We start from the raw sequence: 20,989 nt of genomic DNA, 5'->3' as shown, positions 1-20,989 counted from the left end.
CCAGCCAATCGCTGTCCTGACAGCCATCCAGTCTCCATGGCAACCGGGTTTGTCTCTGAGGAATGAGAAACAGGCCTTTTTCCTTATCCCCTTGAACATTTTTTATTACGCAAGCAATACGTTTTCATTTCAGAAAAAACGAGAAACGGACAGATTAATAAAAAGGGAAAACTGCAATACAATCAAATCGTACATGATCATCCTTGTGGTGCTGACATCCGTACGTTTTTCACACACGTGCATGTGTAAATTTTCGCATCTATTTTTCATGTACAGGAACTCATGCTAAATATGTTATCGTACAGCGTGGCCTCTTTACTCCACGACATACCGCGGCCGGCGGTCCGTACTCGTCCGTCTGGAAATATCTGACATCTTTCCAGTCCGCAGCTGAGCCCAAGTCTGTGTGCCCCGCCCCCACCCGTGCTCATTCTTTGCCATCAGAAACAAGGCTGTGAGGAACTTTACGGAACATGTATCATTGTGAATTTTCCCATGGTTTTTTTCCAAACTTTTTATTGGCTAGAAACGTAAAACGTGTACCTAAAAAAATGACTAAAACAGAATGCTTCACAAGTTGTTATAAAGATCTCGCGCGGCACCCCCAAAACTCTCTGGGTGCCCCTCCCCTGCAGAGGCTCTACGGGGAGGGGGGGGACCCCTTGGAGCTCCGCCAGCTGAAATGTTTCTTTTTGCCGCTTTGAGCTTTCTGCCAAAGGAACCCTGCAGGACACATACTGTGCGCGCATGTCTGGGCCTCTGCCCCAACCTGGGCAAGCCGCTGTCCACGCGCACGTCCCCCAGATGAAGGTCGGACATCCGTCTTCGGCTTTCAGGACCACTGCCTCCGCCCCCGGGGCCAGCGTGCTCCGTGGGCCTTCCCGGCGGCCTGAGCCTCCTCCGCTCTGACCGCCAGCCTGTCCCCAGGTCCCTGCTCTCCCCCGTGAGTGCGCTGTTTCCCATCTCCCTTCCCACCCCTCCAGGAGTTGGGATGTTGCGCTCTGGTCCTGTTGCTTTGTGGAAGGCCCTGGAGCTCCAGGGTGTGAAGCCAGCCAGCGCCTTCAGAGGGCAGAGCCCCATCCCCTGTGGGGCCCCGGACTCTGTGTCTCGCTGACCTGCACTCAGAGCAATCCTTTCCCCTTCTCGACGGCTGACGAATTCTCTGCTCGCCCAGTCTGCAGCTGATCCTGGCACGTGACTTGATGTTCCCATCATGTTTCGCATTTCTGAAACTTCTTCGATCTCTCAGTGATGTGATATCCGTCTGTCTTGCAGCAAAGGGGAATCGTGGGACAGGAGAGGAAACTATTGGGACACACTTCCAGGAAGGCTCCATAATACAGGACCAGCTGGCTGGGGAAGACCTATTCCCCATCCCACTGTCCCCGGCATCTGTTTATCGATGCAGAGATGATGACCGGCACTCCTGCAGCCCTCTTAGACCATGAGGTGACTATGGTCACCATCTGGTCCTTGATGACAGTTGGAGTCACCACATCACTTCAGCGCTGCCCACCTCTGGAATTATTGTTCAAGAGAGAAGTTCACGCCCAGATGCCGCTGTTAGCTTAGGGCACTGTTTTCTGGGTTTTCTTGGTTATCACACAGGTAATCTCAGCAATTCCACCTGATATGCTGGGGCTGCACCTATGGCCATTGTGTGTAGGTGGGCACGTGTGGTCCTGGTCACACGCCGTGCAGGGGTCCGAGGGGATGGCTGTAGCCCTGGTCCGGGGGGGGGGGGGTCCCCACAGAGATTTTCCTCTGTATGTGACCTGATTGAGCCCAGCGGCCCTGACTACTTCTGCACCGTGCTCTGCCCCGGGCCATACCACAGCCTCGTCTGCGTGGCCGACCCCACAGTTTCCTCCCCTCCAGAGACCACAACCTGCCTCTGAGTTTAGGGAAGAGTCTTGGTATCATGACTGACCCAACCCAAAATTAATCTTTTTGGTTAAGAAACTTCCTTAAACCTTTCCTAGAAGTCTGCTGAAAAGGCCTGGGTGGCCAACCCCAGGGAAACCAGCCTCATTCCACGTGCCTGGTTATCTCTCCTCCCGAACCCACGAACCGAGCCCTCTGCAACAGCTACTCACGGCCAACTAACAAGCCAGTTGGCCATAAACATCCCCCCCTTCTTTAGCAGAGGATGATGGAGGAGACTGAGTGTGCACATGGCCGACTCCGGAGGGGTGTGCCGTACCCTGAACCCGGTCGGCCGTCGCCCGCGTGGATGCAGGTCCCTCCGAGGACAGGCTCTGGAGGCTTGATCGCAACTCCCTCTGCGCCTGCCCCATCCTCTGACCTGCGCCCACCATTCTGTGACCAGCCCCACCCCCAAGGCTCGGAGGGCTCCAGAATGGGAGAGTCCAGGGGTGACGGGGCACCATTTCAAGGCTACTGCACCCACCTGACAGAGACGGCGCTCTCCTCTCCCCGACGGACCCTCTCTTGCCTGCCTGGCACTCATCTTGAGTTCAGCTTTGCGAGAAGGGGGCTGGAAGGCAGGGCCTCACCCCTGGGCAGCCCCGAGGGAGTGGATCTCAGAGCTCAGAGCATCTGTCCCCCTCTTGGCCTGGGCGTGGCCTGGGCAGGTTCCCCCAAAGCCACTCACTGCGAGGCTGGACCAGAGAAGTACCTGCTTTGGGGCAGGACAGCACAGCAAAGGAGTCTAAGCTGGAGGCCAGCTGGCTGGCTGGCTGGTTTGCTCTGTCGGCAGGACCCCACCTCGTGTGCCTGGAGGGAGAAAAGTTGAGAGACAGGCCAGGAGAGAAAATCCGAGTGGCAATAATCATGCTGGGTTCACCCCTGCCCTCCTCCAAACACCAGCAGAAGTTGTACACCTCCAGGGACACGCTGCCCGCGCAGACCCCAGCCCCCAGCAGGCGGGTGGGGCGGGCATCCTGGGCCGCAGGCAGGCAGTGGCATCTGCTCCTACAGGCTCTTCCCAGTGCCCCCAAGTTCCTTGCCCTGGCGTCCCCCCGGCTGCTGCCAGGCGGGGGCCAGTCACGTCCTCCAAGCCTCGGTGGGATGGGGGCTTGCCCTGCAAGGAGCAGAGACCACCCTGGACAAAGAAGGGACAGACCAGGGGCCTGGGGACCCATGAGGCTGTGCGTGTGTGGCTGGCACATTGGCCACAGACGTATTTGCCGGGAGTGTGTCTGCCATAACCAATCGGCCATGTGGTGATTTTGCAAGAGAAAAAATAAAAAACTGGCAAACAGTTGGTTTGACAGTGCGATTTCCTCAAACTAGTAGACAGTTAGGTTTCGTTTCTCCATCAAAATGAGCAGGTGCGTGCAGGGCAGGACAGGGCCCCTCCCTCGTCCACGTCCACATGCCGGTGGCCAGCAAGGAGCCCGAGTGGCGTCCACCATCAGAGGTCAGGGACGCGTTCACGTGAACCGTGTCTCACACACGCCTGTGAACACACAGCACACACACACACGGGAGCACGTACGCACACACACACACAAGCGCATTCGGAAATTTAAGATAAAAGTCCACATTTCAACAACAAACAGCATTCTAGAAAGTTTAGAAAGTGAGGGGACCTGGAAATCTCCTGTGACCCTCCTACCCTCACAAACACCCGACTCCCTTCATTCTTGTGCGCAGTAAATGGTGTAGTAGTTTGTTCACATTTTTAAAATTTGGTTCTTAAAATGGGCAGATAAATTAGGTGTTCTTTTTTAACTTCTGGGAAATGCTTCAAAAACAGGATAGAACAGAAAGTTTTTATTTGCAAACACTATTAACCATTTCCTGTTCCAACCTCAGAAATCGCTGTGAATCTGCTGCTGCCTCCCAGGGCCACCACCGCCTGCGTCCAGGCTGGGTGACATCACCCCAGCCTCCCTCAGAGGCGGTTTCGGGATGATCCTTCTTCCTGTGTTTTACCATAAATGGAAACCTCCCTGTGACTCGGCTGCTGGCTCGGGAAAGCGCGGGGGGATCCCCTCTCCCCCACTTTCCATCGCGCTGGCTCCTGTTCCGGCTCCCCCCACCCGCCCATCCGCCAGCCCGCCTGCACACCCTGGCGTCACCGCTGGGCACCTTGGAAACCAGGACTCCTCTCCTCGCAGGGAGGGGGCACCCCACAGGACCAGACCCCCTGGGACCAGAGTGCCTGGTGGGGGAGGGGGGCATCCCGCAGGACCAGAACCCCTAGGGGGGAGGGGGGCACCCCGCAGGACCAGACCCCCTGGGACCAGAGCGCCTGGGGGGGAGGGGGGCACCCTGCAGGACCAGACCACCTGGGGGGGAGGGGGGCACCCCGCAGGACCAGAACCCCTGGGACCAGAGCACCTGGGGGAGAGGGGGGCACCCCACAGGACCAGACCACCTGGGGGGGAGGGGCCACCCTGCAGATCCAGACCACCTGGGGGGGGTGGGGGGCACCCTGCAGGACCAGACCACCTGGGGGAGAGGGGGTCACCCCGCAGGACCAGACCCCCTGGAGGGAGGGGGGCACCCCGCAGGACCAGACCACCTGGGGGGGCAGGGGCCACCCCACAGGACCAGACCCCTGGGGGGGAGGGGGGCACCCCACAGGACCAGACTGCCTGGGGACCAGACCTCCTGGGGAGGGGGGGGACACACCGCAGGACCAGACCACCTGGGGGGGAGGGGCCACCCTGCAGAACCAGACCGCCTCGGGGGGAGGGGGGCACCCCACAGGACCAGACCACCTGGGGACCAGACCTCCTGGGGAGGGGGGGACACACCGCAGGACCAGACCACCTGGGGGGGAGGGGGGCACTCCACAGGACCAGACCCCCTGGGACCAGAGCGCCTGGGGGGGGAGGGGGGAGCCCCGCAGGACCAGACCATCTGGGACCAGACCGCCTGGGGGGGAGGGGGGCGCCCCGCAGGACCAGACCCCCTGGGACCAGACCGCCTGGGGGGGAGGGGGGCACCCCGCAGGACCAGACCATCTGGGACCAGACCGCCTGGGGGGGAGGGGGACACCCCGCAGGACCAGACCACCTGGGGGGGAGGGGCCACCCTGCAGATCCAGACCACCTGGGGGGGAGGGGCCACCCCGCAGAACCAGACCGCCTGGGGGGGAGGGGGGCACCCCGCAGGACCAGACCGCCTGGGATCAGAGCACCTGGGGGGGGAGGAGGCACCCCCCTCGCTAACAGCCCGGGGCCTCCCGAGCCTTCTCCCCTTGGTCCTGCCAGAAGCAAACAGTGGACGCGGAGCAGGTCGGACACAGGGACACGGGCACACGGCACCCAGCACGCGCAGCCCTGACAGTCTCCCGGCACAGACCACAGGCCTCCACAGAGAACGGCCGCCAGCACAGTGAGGAGCCCGCTGCAGACGCGCACACGTGCAGGAACGCGGCCAGGGTCCTGCCCCATGGGGCTCAGCCCGGCAGGCCACATGCCAGGCTCCCCCACAGCTCTCCAAGTGCAGGACGCTCAGGCCGTCCCACGGGCGACCCCGTGAGGCACTAACCATGCCACGCACGCGGTCCTTGGACAGAATGCCGCCCTCGAGAGAGCCTGGCCAGGGTACGAGGCCGGCGAGAGAGCCTACGATCTCCCAGGGACCGCACACAACACGCTCTTCACGAGAGACCCCTGACCCGGGGGTCAGGGGGCATCCCCATGCCTGCCTACTGGAGAGGGTCCGGAGGTGGGGGCAGGGAGCAGGCGACCCTGGCTGGGACCTCCCGAACCTGAAGGGGTGAAGCCAGGACACGGCGGGGAGGAGAGGGCTGGCTAGCAGGGGCCACCAGAAGGGGACAGATGGAGATGAAGACAGATGAAGACCCTGACCTTCCCCTTCCCTCCTGTCCCCAATGAAAGATGGTGGGGGAAGGGCACACACACAGTGTGTGACGGGGACACTGTGTGTGATGGGGACAGTGTGTGTGACAGGGACAGCGTGTATGATGGGGACACTGTGTGTGTCGGGAAACTATGATGGGGATACTGACAAGGACACTGTGTGTGAGGGGACAGTTAGTGTGGCGGGGACAGTGTGTGAGGGGACACTGTGTTTGGGGGAGACAGCACGAGTTTGGGGGAGAGCATGCCGACAGGTGGTAGGGAGCTCCCCTTGGGGGTACGGCACCCCAATAGTCCCTGGGGCTCCTGCCCCCTCCCCCACCTGTCCCAGCCTCTTCCACCGGCTCTGATCCGGTCACCTGCTGGTCCTGCCCACCCCAGGGTGGGGTGGAAGGCTCCCCTGGGCCCTGTCCTCAGCCCCCGCCTCCCCAGCCTTCACAGTCTCTGTGCCCCCCTCTGCCTCCATATCACCCCTGCCAACCCAGTGCCCCCAGGGTCCGAGTGCCCCTCTCAAGCTCTCCAGTGGGCCCCTGCACGCAGCCTACCGCCCCAGCGGACATCAGTGGGAAGGGGGGATAGGAGCCGAGGAGGGAGGAGAGAGGAAGTGACAGAGGGGGGACAGAGGGCGCTGGGCAAGGAGGGGCACCACACACCCTTAGGTTCTCCGGGGGCCCACTCAAGATGCGCATCCAAGCTCCTGCCCGTGGAATCACAGCCAGTGTGCCTGGGGTGCAGGGGCCCCCGGGGGGCCCGGCGACATCTTCCCCCCAGAGCACACCCCCCACACCGCCCCTCCCGGCAGGCCCTCCAGCCCCGAGCCCCACAGGGCATCGTGCCCCCCAGCGCGGAGCCTCGAGGCAGGTGCCCACAGGTCTGAGCCTTGCCGGGCACCCAGCCGTCCTTAACCTGATCTGACCCGCCTCCCCAGCCCCAGGCCAAGCGCCTGCCATCTGAGGGGAGGCCACGAGGCAGGTGTGCGGGAGACAGCTGTCCACGAGGGGTGTCCACGGGGGCTGTCCCCCAGGCCAGCCCCTGAGCCATCCGGCAGCTTCGGGTGAGCCACAGGCCCTGTGCCCAGCCTGGCCGGCAGGGCTCCCGCCCACCACGCCGCCCCCGCGGCCCGCGCCCCGGCTCTGGGAGTGGCCCTTTGCTCAGCACCGAAGCTTCCTCTGCTCGCCCTCGCCTGCAGACGCGTCTTTGATGCTCTTTTTCCACAGCTTCAGTTCTCTTTAATGTCTTCCCTTCGCCGCCGAGCCGAGTGGAGCCGGGCGGCCCGCCAGCTGTCAGGCGGGCTCTGCCTTGCCGCTCAGGCTGTGAGACCCACGCGCCCAGCCACCCGTGTCAGCCGTTTCCGCTCCCGCTCATCACCGTCGGACACAAGAGCACGGGCCAGGAAACCAGCAGCCGCCTCCAGACCCCAGGGTCCCTGGGGACCCCAGGACCACGTGCTGGGGGGCTGGGCAAGGGGGGGCTGCGTGACAGGTTGAGCCTCCAGGACTGGGTGTCCTCGGGACACTGCGTGGAGGAAGAGCCGGGGCCACTGCGGAAGGACGCGGGACCCCGCCTGGCCTGCGGCCCCTGAAGCTGGGCCAGCGGCCCCAGGGCCGGGCAAACCAAAGCCATCCCGGGGCCAGGGAGACCCCAGTCCCCGACACAGGACTGGAGGAGAGGGGTCTCACGTGGGCTCGTACAGACCCTCAGCTGCCCCAGAGTGGTGGCCTTGCAGCCCGGGGGTGGAGTGAGCCCTTGGCCGTGGAAGAGCCCCCTCCCCTCTGCCCCTGCCCCTGCCCCCCTGCCCTCTGCCCCTGCCCCTACCTCCTGCCCCCTGTCCCTGTACCCTGCCCTTAACCCCCACCCCTGCTCCTACCCCCTGCCCCCTACCCCCTGCCCCTGCCCCTTACCCCTGCCTCTGCCCTCTGCCCCTTGCCCTCTGCCCCTGTCCCCTGCCCCCTACCCCTGCCCCTTGCCCCCACCCCTCCCCTCCCTCTTGCCCCCTGCTCCCTGCCCCCTGCCCTGCTCCTACCCCCTCCCCTTGCCCCCTGACCCCTGACCTTGCTCCCTGCCCCTGCCCCCTGCTCCCTGTCCCTGCCCCACCCCTCCCCCTCCCCTTGTCCCTGCCCTCTTCCCCTGCCCCCTGCCCCCTGCTCCCTGTCCCTGCCCCAGCCCCTTCCCCCCTACCCCTGCCCCCTGTCCTTCCCCCCTGCCCCCTGTCCCCTGCCCCCCTCAGCAGTGGCAGGGTATGTGGATTCCACCCCTCAAGCGCAGGCAAGGTGGGCTGACGCCACCCTTCATTGTAGACGAGGGGTGGGGGGGGGGTGCCTGAGCCCAGACGACCTGCCCTCCCAAGGGCAGGAGGGGGGAGGACACAGGGCCCTGCAGCCTCACCAGCCTCAGCGGAAGGGCGAAGAAGCAACCACAAATAAAGGGACAAAAACTGCTGCTGGACAGACCCCACGGTGGGGGAGCGGCGGCTGGCCTTCCCTCCTCCTTCGGCCTCTCTCCCTCCCTCCACTTCTGGGTCTCTGTGGCTCCTGCGTCTCTACCCTCTCACTTCTATCTTCTATCTCTCCCCCCATCTCCCTCTCCCACCCCCCACCCCCATCTCTGTCTCTCTGTCTCCCTCTGTACCCTTCTCTCTCTCAGGCTCCCCTCCAATCTCCACCCACGTGGAGGAGGAGGAAGAGGGGGCAGGGCTGGGGCTGGGGCGGGTCTCGTCCTAACACGGGACAGTTTCCTTTCCGCTGACACTCTACCAGAGCTGTGGAGGAAGAGATTACGGAGGCAGCGGCTGCCGCTCCAGGCATGGGGACCCCACGGGCGCCCTGGCCTCTTGTCTGGGCCGTGCTGCAGCTGGGCTGGTGGCCAGGTTGGCTCTTAGGTATGTGGTCAGGGGGAAGACTTCCCGCCCATGCCCCCTGGCAGGTGAGGAGGGGGCTGGGGGGGTGGGGGGCCAGGGCCCAGAGGCCCAGCTCTGCCCCTGGCAGGGCGCTGTGTGGCTTTGGGCAGGGGAAGGGGCCTCTCTGGGCTCCAGTTTCCTGCCTGCCCACCTCACCTGGTGTCCAGTCCAATCCTCGCCCATACGCAGGCAGGAGCCTCCCAGCTCCTCCTCAGAGTCCCGTGGGACAGGCCGGATGCTCTCTGAAGGATGATGGGTCCTCAGCCCAGATGCTAACGTTCTCCTGGGGATGGGACCAGCCTCCCAGGGGGAGGACTGTCTCTGCAAGGCTCCAGGCTGGACAGCCCAGAGACACTTCTCTAATTATATCCGAGGTGCGGCCATTCAGGTGAAGACTTCTCGCCTCTCCAGCCCACCTGCCATGGGCCTGGGGCCTCTAGACAAGACTCTTGGGTGTGCAGGGGTGGGCACGGCTTGGGGGGGCATCTGCGGCAGGATCTGGCAAGGAGGCCCTGGCCCCTAGCCCCCTTTAGGGGCGTGTCTGTCGGGCAGGCCCTGGGGGCCCCCGGTCAGAGTCTGCTGGTCGGGGAGAGGGGCCCGGCTGCCCTTGTCCTCCAGGGAAGGTGGATCCCTGGGAGGGGCCGAGTCTCTTCTCTGGACCTCGCTGGGCTCAGAGGTGTGACGGCCCCTGAGCTCCCTCCCTCCCAACCCTGGGGCTGCCCGGTCCGGAGTGTTGATGCCCCTCCAAGGGGCCTCCAGGCAGCAACCACCCTGCATTTCCTCCTCAGGCTGGCCTGGCCCTCAGGTTCAAGGGAGGGAACTCAGAACAGAGGCCGGTTGTCCAAGGGCCTGTGGCCAAAAGGTGCCCCATGGGGGGGTCCTTGCGTGGGAGCCCGGGGAAGAGGGGCCGAGGGGCGGATGTCATCCCAGCATAGTCAGGCCATGACTCAGCCCTGGTGGCCGGCTACCCACCAGGACCCCTTCCCAAAGCAGGGGAAGATAAGAACGCGGCTGGGCATGCCTCCATTTCCCCACCTCAGCACTGAGCGCTCACGCTGCCGACATCACAGGCCGGGGGTCCTCCGGCTCTTCCATCGGCCTCCGGCACTGCTGGCTGGGGGGCATCTGGTTCCATGTCATCTCTTTCCCTTCCTGATTTACTCTCTGTATTTATTATTTTGGTCGTTCCCATGGGTGTCCCCCACAGCTCCTCGTGTACACGTTTTTTGTTTTGCATTTTATGAAATATCCCAAACCCAAGAGTTGGCCGAGCCCTATGCTAGCGGACAACAGTGGTAAGGGTATGTACAGGCTTTGAAACAGGCAGGCTTGAGTTCAGCATCGCTGACGAGGCACCTGCCGCTGGGGACAGGGATGCCTGCCTTATGCTGAGAATGGAGTCAGATCGTTAATGAAAACTGTCCGGCACAACCCGTGATGATGTCCTTTGAAGCCAGATTTCGCTTATGTATCTTTTCTGCTTTATAATTCTGAGAAATGCCTGAAACCTACAGCAAAGTCACAAAAGCAGGCAGCGGACCCCCTCCCCAGAGTGGCCAGCTCGCAACCCTGGCACATTTGCTTCTGTGTTAATTTGCCGGGTGAGCCATAATGAAATACCGACCCCTGGGGGCTGCGGGTCCGAGAGCAGGTGTGGGCCGGGCTGGCCCCCTCCGAAGAGGAGGGGGCATCCATTCCAGGCTCCCCCGGCTTCTGCCGTTTGCTGGCAGCCCTTGGGGTTTCTTAGCTTGGGGGTCCATCACCCCATCCCCGCTCCAGCTTCACACGGAGCTCTCGTATGTTTGCGTCCAAATTTCCCCCTTCTCACAAGGACACCAGTCATGTCGGATGAGGGACCCACAGGCTCCAGCTTATCTTAATTAATTACATGTACAATGACCCTATTTCCAAATAAGGTCACGTTCTGCAGTGCTGAGGATGAGGACTTCAACACACACACCGGGGGTCACAGCTCAGCCCACGGCGCTTTCTGAGATGTCAGACTTCTCTGCGAACACTCCAGAGGCTTCCTCCCGGGACGGTAGCCTCGACCCACGGCCCGGATGCTCCTGCACCCCAGGGCCCCCCAGGCTGGGTTATCCGGCCCTGAAGGGAGCCCAGCCGAGGACCCCCTGCTTCACTCAGATGTCTCTGTCTTGGGCTCCTTCCAACTGGGGGCCCCAGCTCTCTCTGCCACCGCCAGCCCTGCCCTTCTCTGTGTGTGCGTGTGGTGTTTGTTTTTTTAAATCAAATCTCAATTTTATTTTGGATATGGAAAGCCTTAGGATCGGGAATACAGAATTAGGAATATTTTTACTGAGGTACGAGTGACCACAACGTACTAATTTCAGGAGCACAATGAAATGATTCGCGGTGTGTATATACTGTAAAACAACGACCCCGGTAAGGCCACCAACATCTGTCACCACACACAGTCACAAAACGCGCCTCCTGTCGTGAGAACTTTCAGTCCGCGCCGTACCGCTTCCAAATGCGCAACACGGCACTGACTGTCGTCCCGGTCGCCGTGCTGCGCATCCCCGCGCCGTGACTCTCGCATTTCGCAACTGCAAGTTTATGCGCTTTGACACCCCCTCAGCTCGCCAGCACCTCCCTCCCCATCTCGGTAGCCACCGATCTGTCCCCTACGTCCGTGAGCTCGGGTCGAGTTTTAGTTTGCTTTTCGTTTTTAGATTCCACGTGGAAATGAGATCCTACGGTGTTTGTCTTTCTCCGACTGACTTACTTCACTTAGCGCAGTGCTCTCCGGCTCCGTCCATGTGGTCACAAATAGCGGGGTTTCGTTCTTTTTTTTTTTTTTTAATCGCTGAGCAACATTCCGTCGTGTACACAGCACACCTGCCTTATCCATCGTCCGTCGGCTGCTTCCATACTTTGGCTGTTGGTACAATGCTGCTGTAAACATAGAGCTGCGCATATCTTTTCAAATTAGTCTTTCTGTTCTCTGCGGATAAGAGGAATTGCCGGGTCGTAGGGTAGTTCTGTTGTTGGTTTCTTGAGGAGCCTCCACACCGTTCTCCAGAGCGGCTGCACCAGTTTGCAATCCCACCAGCAGTGCACGAGGTTGCCCTTTCTCCACGTCCTCGCCAGCACCTGTTTCTTGGGTCGTTAACGTCAGCCACTCTGACCAGTGTGGGGGGAGGCGTCTCACCATGGTTTGGATTTGTATCTCCCCGACGATGAGAGATGTGGACTATCTTTCCATGTGTCTGTGGCCCTCTGTGTGTCTTCTTTGGAAAAGTGTCTGTTCAGGTCCTCTGCCCATTTTTAATTGGATTGTTTGGGCGTTTTGCTAGCGATTTACATGAGTTTTTACGTCTTTTGGATATTATCAGATGTGTGACTTGCAAACACTTTCTCCCATCCCGTAGGTGGCCTTTCCACTGTGTTGATGGTTTTCTTTGCTGTGCAAACGCTTTTTACTTGGACGAGGCCCCATGTGTTTGTTCTCACTTTTGCTGACGGCAGAAAGGGTCCAAGCCAGGGGCGCAGGCACGCACCCCCGGGTGTGTCTGACACCTGTTTGTGGGTGATCACAGGCGTGCTGGGGCCCTTCAGGGACCCCAGGGCAAGGAGGCCAAGGCACCCTGTTTCCGTCCTGATGAGTAAGAGACCCGTGGGGGTGGCTGGAGGCCCGACAGCCCATTGCGTGACCCTTCTGACTCCACAGACAGGGTTTGCCTAAATCCAGCGCCAGCTGGGGGTGAAACGTGTGGCCCGTGGGCCGCACCGCTCTCTGTGGGAGCCTGACACACAGCCTGTCCCGCAACGCTGGGCCCCAGCGTGAGGTCTTGGGGTCCCCACCCTGCCAGGCGGGCACAGTGTTCTCTCCTGAGCCCATTCCCCAAACATCTCATTATCAAATATAAATAGACAACATTTCAGTGTTTAAGCCCAAACAATATAAGACTCACAGATGTTGGTACCGTAGGGACAAAGTGGACTCCCATCCTCTGTCCTCAGAAGTGAGTTCCACTATCGACCCTTCTCTGGGAAGGGGTTTGGGTTGACTCCCAGGCCCCATCTGGCCGTCGCTCCTGCTCCCGGAGAGCAGAGAGCCGAGGGCCCACCTAGCCCCTCTATCTCCCCAATGAGGTCTCAGCCCCGTGCTCCCTCTGGCCCACTCCCCCCTGGTGCTCCCAGGCTCCTATTCCAGGGAGCCCATCTTTCTCCATCCGGACAGGCCCCTGAGCACCCGGCTGGGATCCCCCCTATGGCCCTGCACCCCGGCCAAACAACCAGCGCCCTCGACGGTCACGCACCCTGTGACTTGAGGGAGGTGGGTGCTCCCTGGTCAGAGCTGCTCTGGAGCCTGCGACGGGCCTGCCCCCTCCCGCTTTCCCCACAGGAACACTACCCCCTCGACCTGTCTCGGGCCAGGCGTAAGCTGCCACTGTATCCGGCCCCTGCCCCTGAGTGTGCTGTGAGGACACGGGCGGGTGGGAAGGGAACGGGCCCGGCCGTGGGAGTGTGTCCCAGGAAGGAGTCTGAGGAGAAGCGGCGAAGCCATATGGCGCCCAGAGGAAGTGGGACCTGGGCAGGACCGGGAGGCTGCTGTGTAGACGCCTAGGCAGAGAGGCTGGGCCAGGGTGGACGGGGCTCCGGACAGCCCAGAGTCCCCTCCTCACCAAGTTCAGACTCCCTGGGAGGCCCACAAGGAGCCGACGAACAGAAGTGACCCAAATGGTTGCAAATTCATGTCAGATGCGGGGCAGTGAGGGTCTGAACCAGAGTCCTCGAGGGGCCCTTGTGGGGGGTGGGGGGCTTGCGGGAGTGGGCAGCCCACGCACCACGTGGACCAGAGGGAGCCCGGAGGCACGGGGCTGGGTGGGCCCCACGGATCACACGGCCTCAGACTTCGCCCTGTTGGCACTGTTCCTCCCTCGACGAGTTCCGTGAGTGGACGCGCGCTTCTCGGACAGATGCGTAAAGACAGCTGTCGGTGCCGCCAGGGTCAGCGGTCCTGCTGTCCCGCGCTGGTCGTGTGCGCCTGGGACGCACGGTTACAATAGGAGACGGGCTTACTGTGGGCGCCCCTGGTGCTGTGTCACCCCCGGGAAAGCCGGGCTGGGGTCCGTGAGCAGATGGCCAGTTCCACAAGGCAGTGGGCCTCCCGCCTGCACCAGCCACCCTCCCCCCAGTCCCGGCCTGGCCCCCTCCAGGCCTTCTGGCCTCCTCCTGGCCAGTGGGATGGGCCCTCTGCGGGGCCACAGAGATGCACGGACAGCCACCCCCCCCACGGGGCCCAGGGGACCCCAGGCTGGGCGGCCTCCTGGCCCTGACACCCAGGGGGTGCCCACCCTCATGGCCACGTGACAGCCCTGTCCCTCCATCAGTGGCCAAGGGAGACACCAGGGAGGCCAGAAGTAGAAGGTCCAGACTGGTTGGGCCAGCCTCTCTAAGCCTCGGGGCTCCCAGCGTAAAGGGGGATGGGGGGCGCCCCGCGTGCTCCCCCGAGCAGGGCCAGCGACGCACAAGGATGCTGCGGGCGTGTCAGGGCCCACCCTGCTCTCACCACCTCTGTGATCTCGCCCCACGTGAGGTGCCCAGTGGGGACGTACAGGAAGAGCTCTTGTTACCCGCGCCCCGACGGGGCTCTCTGGGCCCTGGCACCAGCCCCTTCTTCCCCGGGGCCACGGTCACTCGGCCAGCAGGACACCGTGACCGGCCTCAGGCACCCTGTCCCCAGAGGCAGAGGGACTCCAGCTGAAGGGCTGTGGCCCCGTGTGTGAGGAACCTCGCCCAGCACACGCTGTTGCTGGGGTGGAGGCCTCGCCAGGCAAGAAAAGCTCAGAGGGGCAGCCACACGGCCTCACCTCGGGACTGACGTCCCCGGTCCCCGAGCATTTGGGGAGCCGAGGGGTGGGGGACGTGCTGGGAGGGCCAGGAAACGACCCCACCGGGCCACGTCTCGGGTCTGGATGCTCCCAGGGGAGCAGAGCGCCAGGGGCCGGGAGGGGCCGGGGGCTGCAGGGGCAGGGGGCCGGGGCAGGGGGCGGCAGGGCCGGAGCTGGGTCCCGGCTTAGCAGCCCGTGGCCAGCCGCCTCCTCCCTCCGAGCCTTGGTTTCCCCGTGTGTAACTCGGGTCGTGGCGCAACCTCCCCGTGTGAGCCGACCACAAGGAAGGGGGGGCCCAGCACGTGTGGGTTTGGCCGTGACTCTGTCTCTGGAACCCTGGGAGCCTGTGACCCGTCCCCGTGTCGCCTTGACCCCGTATGGGTGCTGCTGGCGCGGTGCCTGGGCCTCGATGGAGGGGCCTCTCCCCTGCCGCGGTGAGCACGCGAGGGCGTGTACACTCACTCGGGCGCTTGTGGACGTGTGGGAGCACGAGTGCATGTGTGCGCGCGGGCCTGAGCGTGCCCGGCGTGGCGGCGTCCCTGGGCCAGAGCCCTGGCCGTCGGGTGTTCTTGCGAGGCCTCGTTTTGTGGAGAGCGGGCCGGGGCCCAGGACCGTCAGGGGCCTCCATTTCTGTCCATATCGGGGGGCAACGTCCCGGCTGGCCTCCGAGCTCCCGTCCCCAGGGTCGTGGCGGAAGACACGGAGGGACCCGCGCTGACCCCACCCAGCTCTGAGCTTGTCCTGAGACGGGCCAAAGGCTGGACCTTGAGCCTCCTGGGGGCTGGGCTTTCCGTGGGAGGCCCCCACCGGCCCCTCCCAGCCTCTCGGACACCCACCCCTCCACCCTCAGTATACACGGGACCCGGCCAGGCCCCCGATGCGCCAGCGGCCCAGGACGGTGGGGCCAGGAACGTGGGGGGTCAGGCCCTCGGACACTAGCAACCCGGAGTCAGCAAGGGAGGGGTGACGGCCTAACCACCATGGTCCAGGGAGAAACGGGGGGACCTGGGGCCTCGGGTCTCGGTGGGCTCAAAGGACAAAAGTCCCACCACAGAGCTGCCCGGGGAGAGCGCCTCGGCCTCTAGAGCGGGCCGGGAGGAGCCGCCAGGGGCTCCGCAGCGTGCGAAGGTGGGGAGAGCAGGAGGGTCTGGGAGTGCCTCCTTCCTCACCAGCTGGTCCTCTCCCCACGCCTCAGACTCCCCCTACAGGCCCTGGAGCCCCCTCACCTTCTCCCCGGCCCAGCTCACGGTGCTCGAGGGGGAGAACGCCACCTTCGTCTGCCACCTGCCCGACGTACCCGAGAGCTTCGTGCTCAACTGGTACCGCGTGAGTCCCCGCAACCAGACGGACAAGCTGGCCGCCTTCCAGGAGAACCACACCGAGCCCGGCAAGGACAGGCGCTTCCGCGTCACGCGGCTGCCCAGCGGGCAGGACTTCCACACGACCATCCTCGCCGCCCAGCTCAACGACAGCGGCATCTACCTCTGCGGGGCCATCTACCTGCCCCCCAACACGCAGATCTATGAGAGTCCACGAGCGGAGCTCACTGTGAAAGGTGCACGGCCAGGCGGCCGGGGCAGGGGGCGCGGCAGGGACCGCCCAGGCTGCACTTCCGACCCACGGGGTGACTGAAGCACCCCCACACCCGCTGCCCCTTAAGGGAAGGCGGGCCCTCAGCGGGGGCAGCAGGTGGCACTTGTCAGGGTAGGGAAAGCTTGGAAGCTCAACGGAGGTGCCGCCTGGGAGAGGCTGGTCGGTGCAGAGCTACAAGCCAGGCCCCTCAGGACTCGGAGAGGGCAGGGGAGGATGCTGGGTCCCCTCCCTGGGTCCCCCCTCCCTGGGTCCCCTCCCTGGGTCCTCCCTCCCTGGGTCCCCCCTCCCTGGGTCCCCTCCCTGGGTCCCCCCTTCCTGAGTCCCCTCCCTGGGTCTCCCCCGTTGTCCCCCCAATGTCTCCTCCCTGGGTCCCCCCATGTCCCCTCCTGGGTCCCCCCAGTGTCCCCCCATGTCTCCTCCCTGGGTCCCCCCATGTACCCTCCTTGGATCCCCCCTCCCTGGGTCCCCCCTTCCTGAGTCCCCTCCCTGGGTCCCTCCCAGTGTCCCCCCCATGTCTCCTCCCTGGGTCCCCCCGTGTACCCTCTCTGGGTCCCCCCTCCCTAGGTCCCCCCTCCCTGGGTCCCCTCCCTGGGTACTTCCCCCGTGTACCCTCTCCGGGTCCCCTCCCTGGGTCCCCTCTCCCTGGGTCCCCCCTCCCTGGGTCCCCTCTCCCTGGGTCCCCCCTCTCTGGGTCCCCCCTCCCTGGGTCCCCCCTCCCTGGGCCCTCCCTCCCTGGGTCCCCTCCCTGGGTCCCCCCAGTGTCCCCCGCCATGTCTCCTCCCTGGGTCCCCCCATGTACCCTCTCTGGGTCCCCTCCCTGGGTCCTCCCTCCCTGGGTCCCCTCCCTGGGTCCCCCCGTGTCCTCCCATGTCCCCTCCCTGGGTCCCCCTTCCCTGGGTCCCCTCCCTGGGTATGCCCCCCGTGTACCCTCTCTGGGTCCCCCCTCTTTGGGTCCCCTCCCTGGGTCCCTTCCCTGGGTACCTCCCCCGTGTACCCTCTCTTGGTCCCCTCCCTGGGTCCCCCCTCCCTGGGTCCCCTCCCTGGGTACCTCCCCCGTGTACCCTCTCTGGGTCCCCTCCCTGGGTCCCCCCCATGTCCCCCCCATGTCCCCTCCCTGGGTCCCCCCTTCCTGAGTCCCCTTCCTGGGTCCCCCCCATGTCCCCCCCATGTCCCCTCCCTGGGTCCCCCCCTCCCTGGGTACCCTCCCTGGGTACCCTCCCCGTGTACCCTCTGGGTCCCCCCTCTCTGGGTCCCCTCCCTGGGTCCCCTCCCTGGGTCCCCCCTCCCTGGGTCCCCCATTCCTGAGTCTCCTCCTTGGGTCCCTCCCAGTGTCCCCCCCATGTCTCCTCCTTGGGTCCCCCCGTGTACCCTCTCTGGGTCCCCCCTCCCTGGGTCCCCTCCCTGGGTACGTCCCCCGTGTACCCTCTCTCGGTCCCCTCCCTGGGTCCCCCCTTCCTGAGTCCCCTCCCTGGGTCCCCCCATGTCCCCTCCCTGGGTCCCCCCTCCCTGGGTCCCCCCTCCCTGGGTCCCCTCCCTGGGTCCCCCCTGGTGTTCCCCCTCATGTCTCCTCCCTGGGTCCCCCCATGCACCCTCTCTGGGTCCTCCCTCCCTGGGTCCCTTCCCTGGGTCCCCCCCGGTGTCCCCCGCCATGTCTCCTCCCTGGGTCCCCCTGTGTACCTTCTCTGGGTCCCCTCCCTGGGTCCCCCCTTCCTGAGTCCCCTCCCTGGGTCCCCCCCTGTGTCTCCTCATGTCCCCTCCCTGGGTCCCCCCTCCCTGGGTCCCCCCTCCCTGGGTCCCCCCCTGGGTCCCCCCCCATGTCCCCTCTCTGGCTCCCCTTAGTGAGTCTCTGTCCTCCTGCCCCTCCAGAGAGAGTCCTGGAGCCCCCCACGGAGAGTCCCAGCCCCCCACCCAGACTCACGGGCCAGGGCCAGGGGCTGGTCGTGGGAGTCACAAGCGTGCTGGTGGGTGTCCTGCTGTTGCTGCTGCTGACCTGGGTGCTGGCTGCGGCCTTCCCCAGGGCCACTCGAGGTAACATCGTGCCAAACCCTACTGCCGTTCCCGCAGACAGAGCCCAAGGCACAACCCACAGCCTCACCCGCCAGGGATCCCAACCCTCCCCCTCCCCCCCCACCTCCCCCCAGCGCCCTCGCAGCGAGGACCCCTCAAGGAGGGGCTGAGCCTGGAGCAGGCCTCCCAGGTTCCGGGCCCCCCTGTCCCTAACACCTTGTTTTAAGGAGGGATGGGGGGATAGGCAGCTGCCAAAGTGAGGAGAAGCCCCCCAACAGGCTGAGCCACCTACTCTGACTGCACCAAGGCCACCCCCAAACCTCAGGCCACACCTCAGTCCACAGGGCACAGTGAAAGTCATTCTAACAGCCGCTGGGCTCTGCTGTTGACAACAACCACCAGGGTGGTATGAGGCCCCCACCTCGCCCCCAGGTGCCCCTACCCTGGCCTCCCGGCGTCACGAGGACGACTGGTCACTCTGATGATGGGCGCATGTCCCTGGGGCTGGAGGGAGGTGCCGAAGTTGATTCTCCTGGAGCCACTGAGAGGGGACCCAGCCAGGGGTCAGCTCTTCCCCAGGCTCCAGGTCATGGTCTCCTGGGACAGGCACCCGGGGGGACATGTGGCCAGAGAATAGGAGGTTCCACAGGGTCCTGGACAAGACTTCCAAGATCTCCCCGCTGAGCGGGTCAGGGAGGGCAGCTGAGGTCAGGGAAGGCGGCTGGGGTTAGGGAGGACAGTGGGGTCAGGGAGGACGGCTGGGGTCAAGAAGGAGGATGGCTGGGGTCAGGGAGGGCAGCTGGGGTCATGGAAGGTGGCTGGGGTCAGGGAGGGTAGCTGGGGTCAGGGAGGGCAGCTGGGGTCGGGGAGGACGGCTGGGGTCAGGGTGGGCAGATGGGGTCAGGGAGGGCAGCTGGGGTCAGGGAGGGAGACTAGGGTCAGGGGGGAGGGCAGCTGGGGTCAGGGAGGGCAGATGGCGTCAGGAGGGAGGGCGGCTGGGGTCAGGGAGGGCAGCCAGTCTCCCCGGGGCAGCAGTACTCAACCTCAGCCAGTCTCCAGTGGGAGTTCATTTCTCCAACGATTTTCCTCCTGATACTTTCGAGAATGTGCTATGTGCTCTGTGTGCTGGCCACTGGTGGACACGTGGCAGTTCTGTGTGGCATCAGTTGGAGAGAGACTTGCTACACTGATTCACTGTGACCACCCGCCACCCCCCCCCCCCGCCACCGTGAGCTGCACCAGCCCGGGGATGGTGGTGGGTGGGTCTGGTGGGCTCCTCTCTCGGCCAGAGTTTGCAGCCCGAGACAGTAGGCGCCCGCGGCAGGACCCAAGCCGGGGGTCCTAGGTGGTCGCCAACCCGGACAACCCGCGGTCCAAGTCGGACTTTTGGTTGACAAGCAGGGACTCAGGGTCACCACGTGGGGGGCAGGGTCAGCCAGACCGCTGGGTGGGGGGGGGGGGGGAGTGGAGAGGACACTCGGCCACCTCGGGTGGAAGGCGTGGTGCCCTCCCAAGCCCCCGGGGGCAGGGACCCCTGCCACAACCGCCACCCTGAGGACCGCCGGGTCTCCTGGGCTCACTCCGGACGCTTCTTCACAGGTGCCTGTGCCTGCGGAAGCGAGGACGAGCCTCTGGTGAGTTCCCTTCCCTTGGCGCCCTGGCGCCAGAGCCCGCACCGTGCTGGGGGAGGGCCGGGGCGGCTGCAGGGCTCAGCGGGGCTGGGAACCCGCCAGGGAGTCTGAGCGCGGGGACACCGGGCCCCAGGAAGGGTCACGGAGCGCAGGCCCTGCCCGGCTTCGCTCCGGCTTGGCGTCTGCACGTGCACTGGCGCGTCCGTGTGTCTGCCGCGGGACCGCCGACGCCAGCCCTCTCCCTACAGAAGGAGGGCCCCTCTGTGGCACCCGTGTTCACCGTGGACTACGGAGAGCTGGACTTTCAGTGGCGAGAGAAGACGCCCGAGCCCCCCGCCCCCTGCGCCCCCGAACAGACCGAGTATGCCACGATCGTCTTCCCCAGCAGGCCGGGCTCCCCGGGGCCCCTGCCTCTGAGGCCCGAGGACGGACCCTGCCCTTGGCCCCTCTGACCGGCTTCCTCGGCTGGCCTGCGTCCTTCGGAGCCTCCGCCAGGAGCCCGGGCGGACCCTTCCCCGGAGGAGCGTGCCGTGGGGAGGCTGTGGGGACTGCCAGCTTGGCTCTCCTCTCGCCGCTCACGTGACCCGGGGGTAGGAGGCGTCCCCGTCCCGTGTGGCCGTGTGGCGGTGGGGAGGGGACTCGGGGCCCGAACCGGCCCACCGCTCCCCAGATCTGCTGCTCTGCACCTCCACACACGCCTCCCTGCGGGGGATGGTCTGGCGCTGCGGCTCTCCCTGACCCACCAATGCCTCCCAGGGGACCTCCAGGACATGGGCGCACAGGGCCCCCGGTTGGGGACTGTGCCGGTGAAGTGCCCCCACGGCCAAGAGATGCAGCACACGGGTGGAGGGGCACACGCATGGGGCCCGGGACCTCGTGCCCCTCCGGGCCTGGAAAAGAGCTCTTGGTGTGGGGAAGGGCAGGCCATCCGTGGGCCACCCTCATGCACAGCCCAGCCCACCAAACAGCCTGGGGGCAGGGGGGCAACAAGGGGAACGGGCCCCAGCTGGGGAGTCGCCCTCCCTTCGGTGCCCATGCATGGTGCTATTTATGGGGGCCTCCGCCCGGCACCCCCCGGGCCCACTGTCACGGCGGGGGGACAGTGGTACCCAGGCATCAGGGGCTGTCTTAGGTTCCACACACACCTCAGAGCCCCCCACCCTGTTCTATTATATTATAATTAAATACTGACGAAAACTCTAA

At 64.5% G+C, this 20,989-nt stretch overlaps 1 protein-coding gene across 1 annotated transcript; it reads left to right on the top strand.

Moving 5' to 3' along the window:
* Positions 1-6,962: 6,962 nt before the first annotated feature.
* Positions 6,963-20,989, top strand: PDCD1 (programmed cell death 1). Its single transcript, XM_043578457.1, has 5 exons — positions 6,963-8,679; positions 15,751-16,110; positions 18,015-18,176; positions 19,755-19,789; positions 20,035-20,989. The coding sequence occupies exons 1-5, from the start codon at positions 8,604-8,606 to the stop codon at positions 20,236-20,238; spliced, it is 837 nt and encodes a 278-aa protein (XP_043434392.1). The 5' UTR covers positions 6,963-8,603; the 3' UTR covers positions 20,239-20,989.

Source organism: Prionailurus bengalensis, chromosome C1 (genome assembly GCF_016509475.1).
Source record: "Prionailurus bengalensis isolate Pbe53 chromosome C1, Fcat_Pben_1.1_paternal_pri, whole genome shotgun sequence".
Taxonomy (NCBI): Eukaryota; Metazoa; Chordata; class Mammalia; order Carnivora; family Felidae; genus Prionailurus; species Prionailurus bengalensis.
This window is presented reverse-complemented; position numbering and strand designations above follow the sequence as displayed.

Bases quoted from the DNA above. Each gene is read 5' to 3' on its own strand.
- PDCD1 (XM_043578457.1), top strand. From the start codon at position 8,604: ATGGGGACCCCACGGGCGCCCTGGCCTCTTGTCTGGGCCGTGCTGCAG. The intron at 16,111-18,014 runs GTGCACGGCCAG...CTGCCCCTCCAG, and splicing joins AGCGGAGCTCACTGTGAAAG to AGAGAGTCCTGGAGCCCCCC. The intron at 19,790-20,034 runs GTGAGTTCCCTT...CTCTCCCTACAG, and splicing joins GAAGCGAGGACGAGCCTCTG to AAGGAGGGCCCCTCTGTGGC.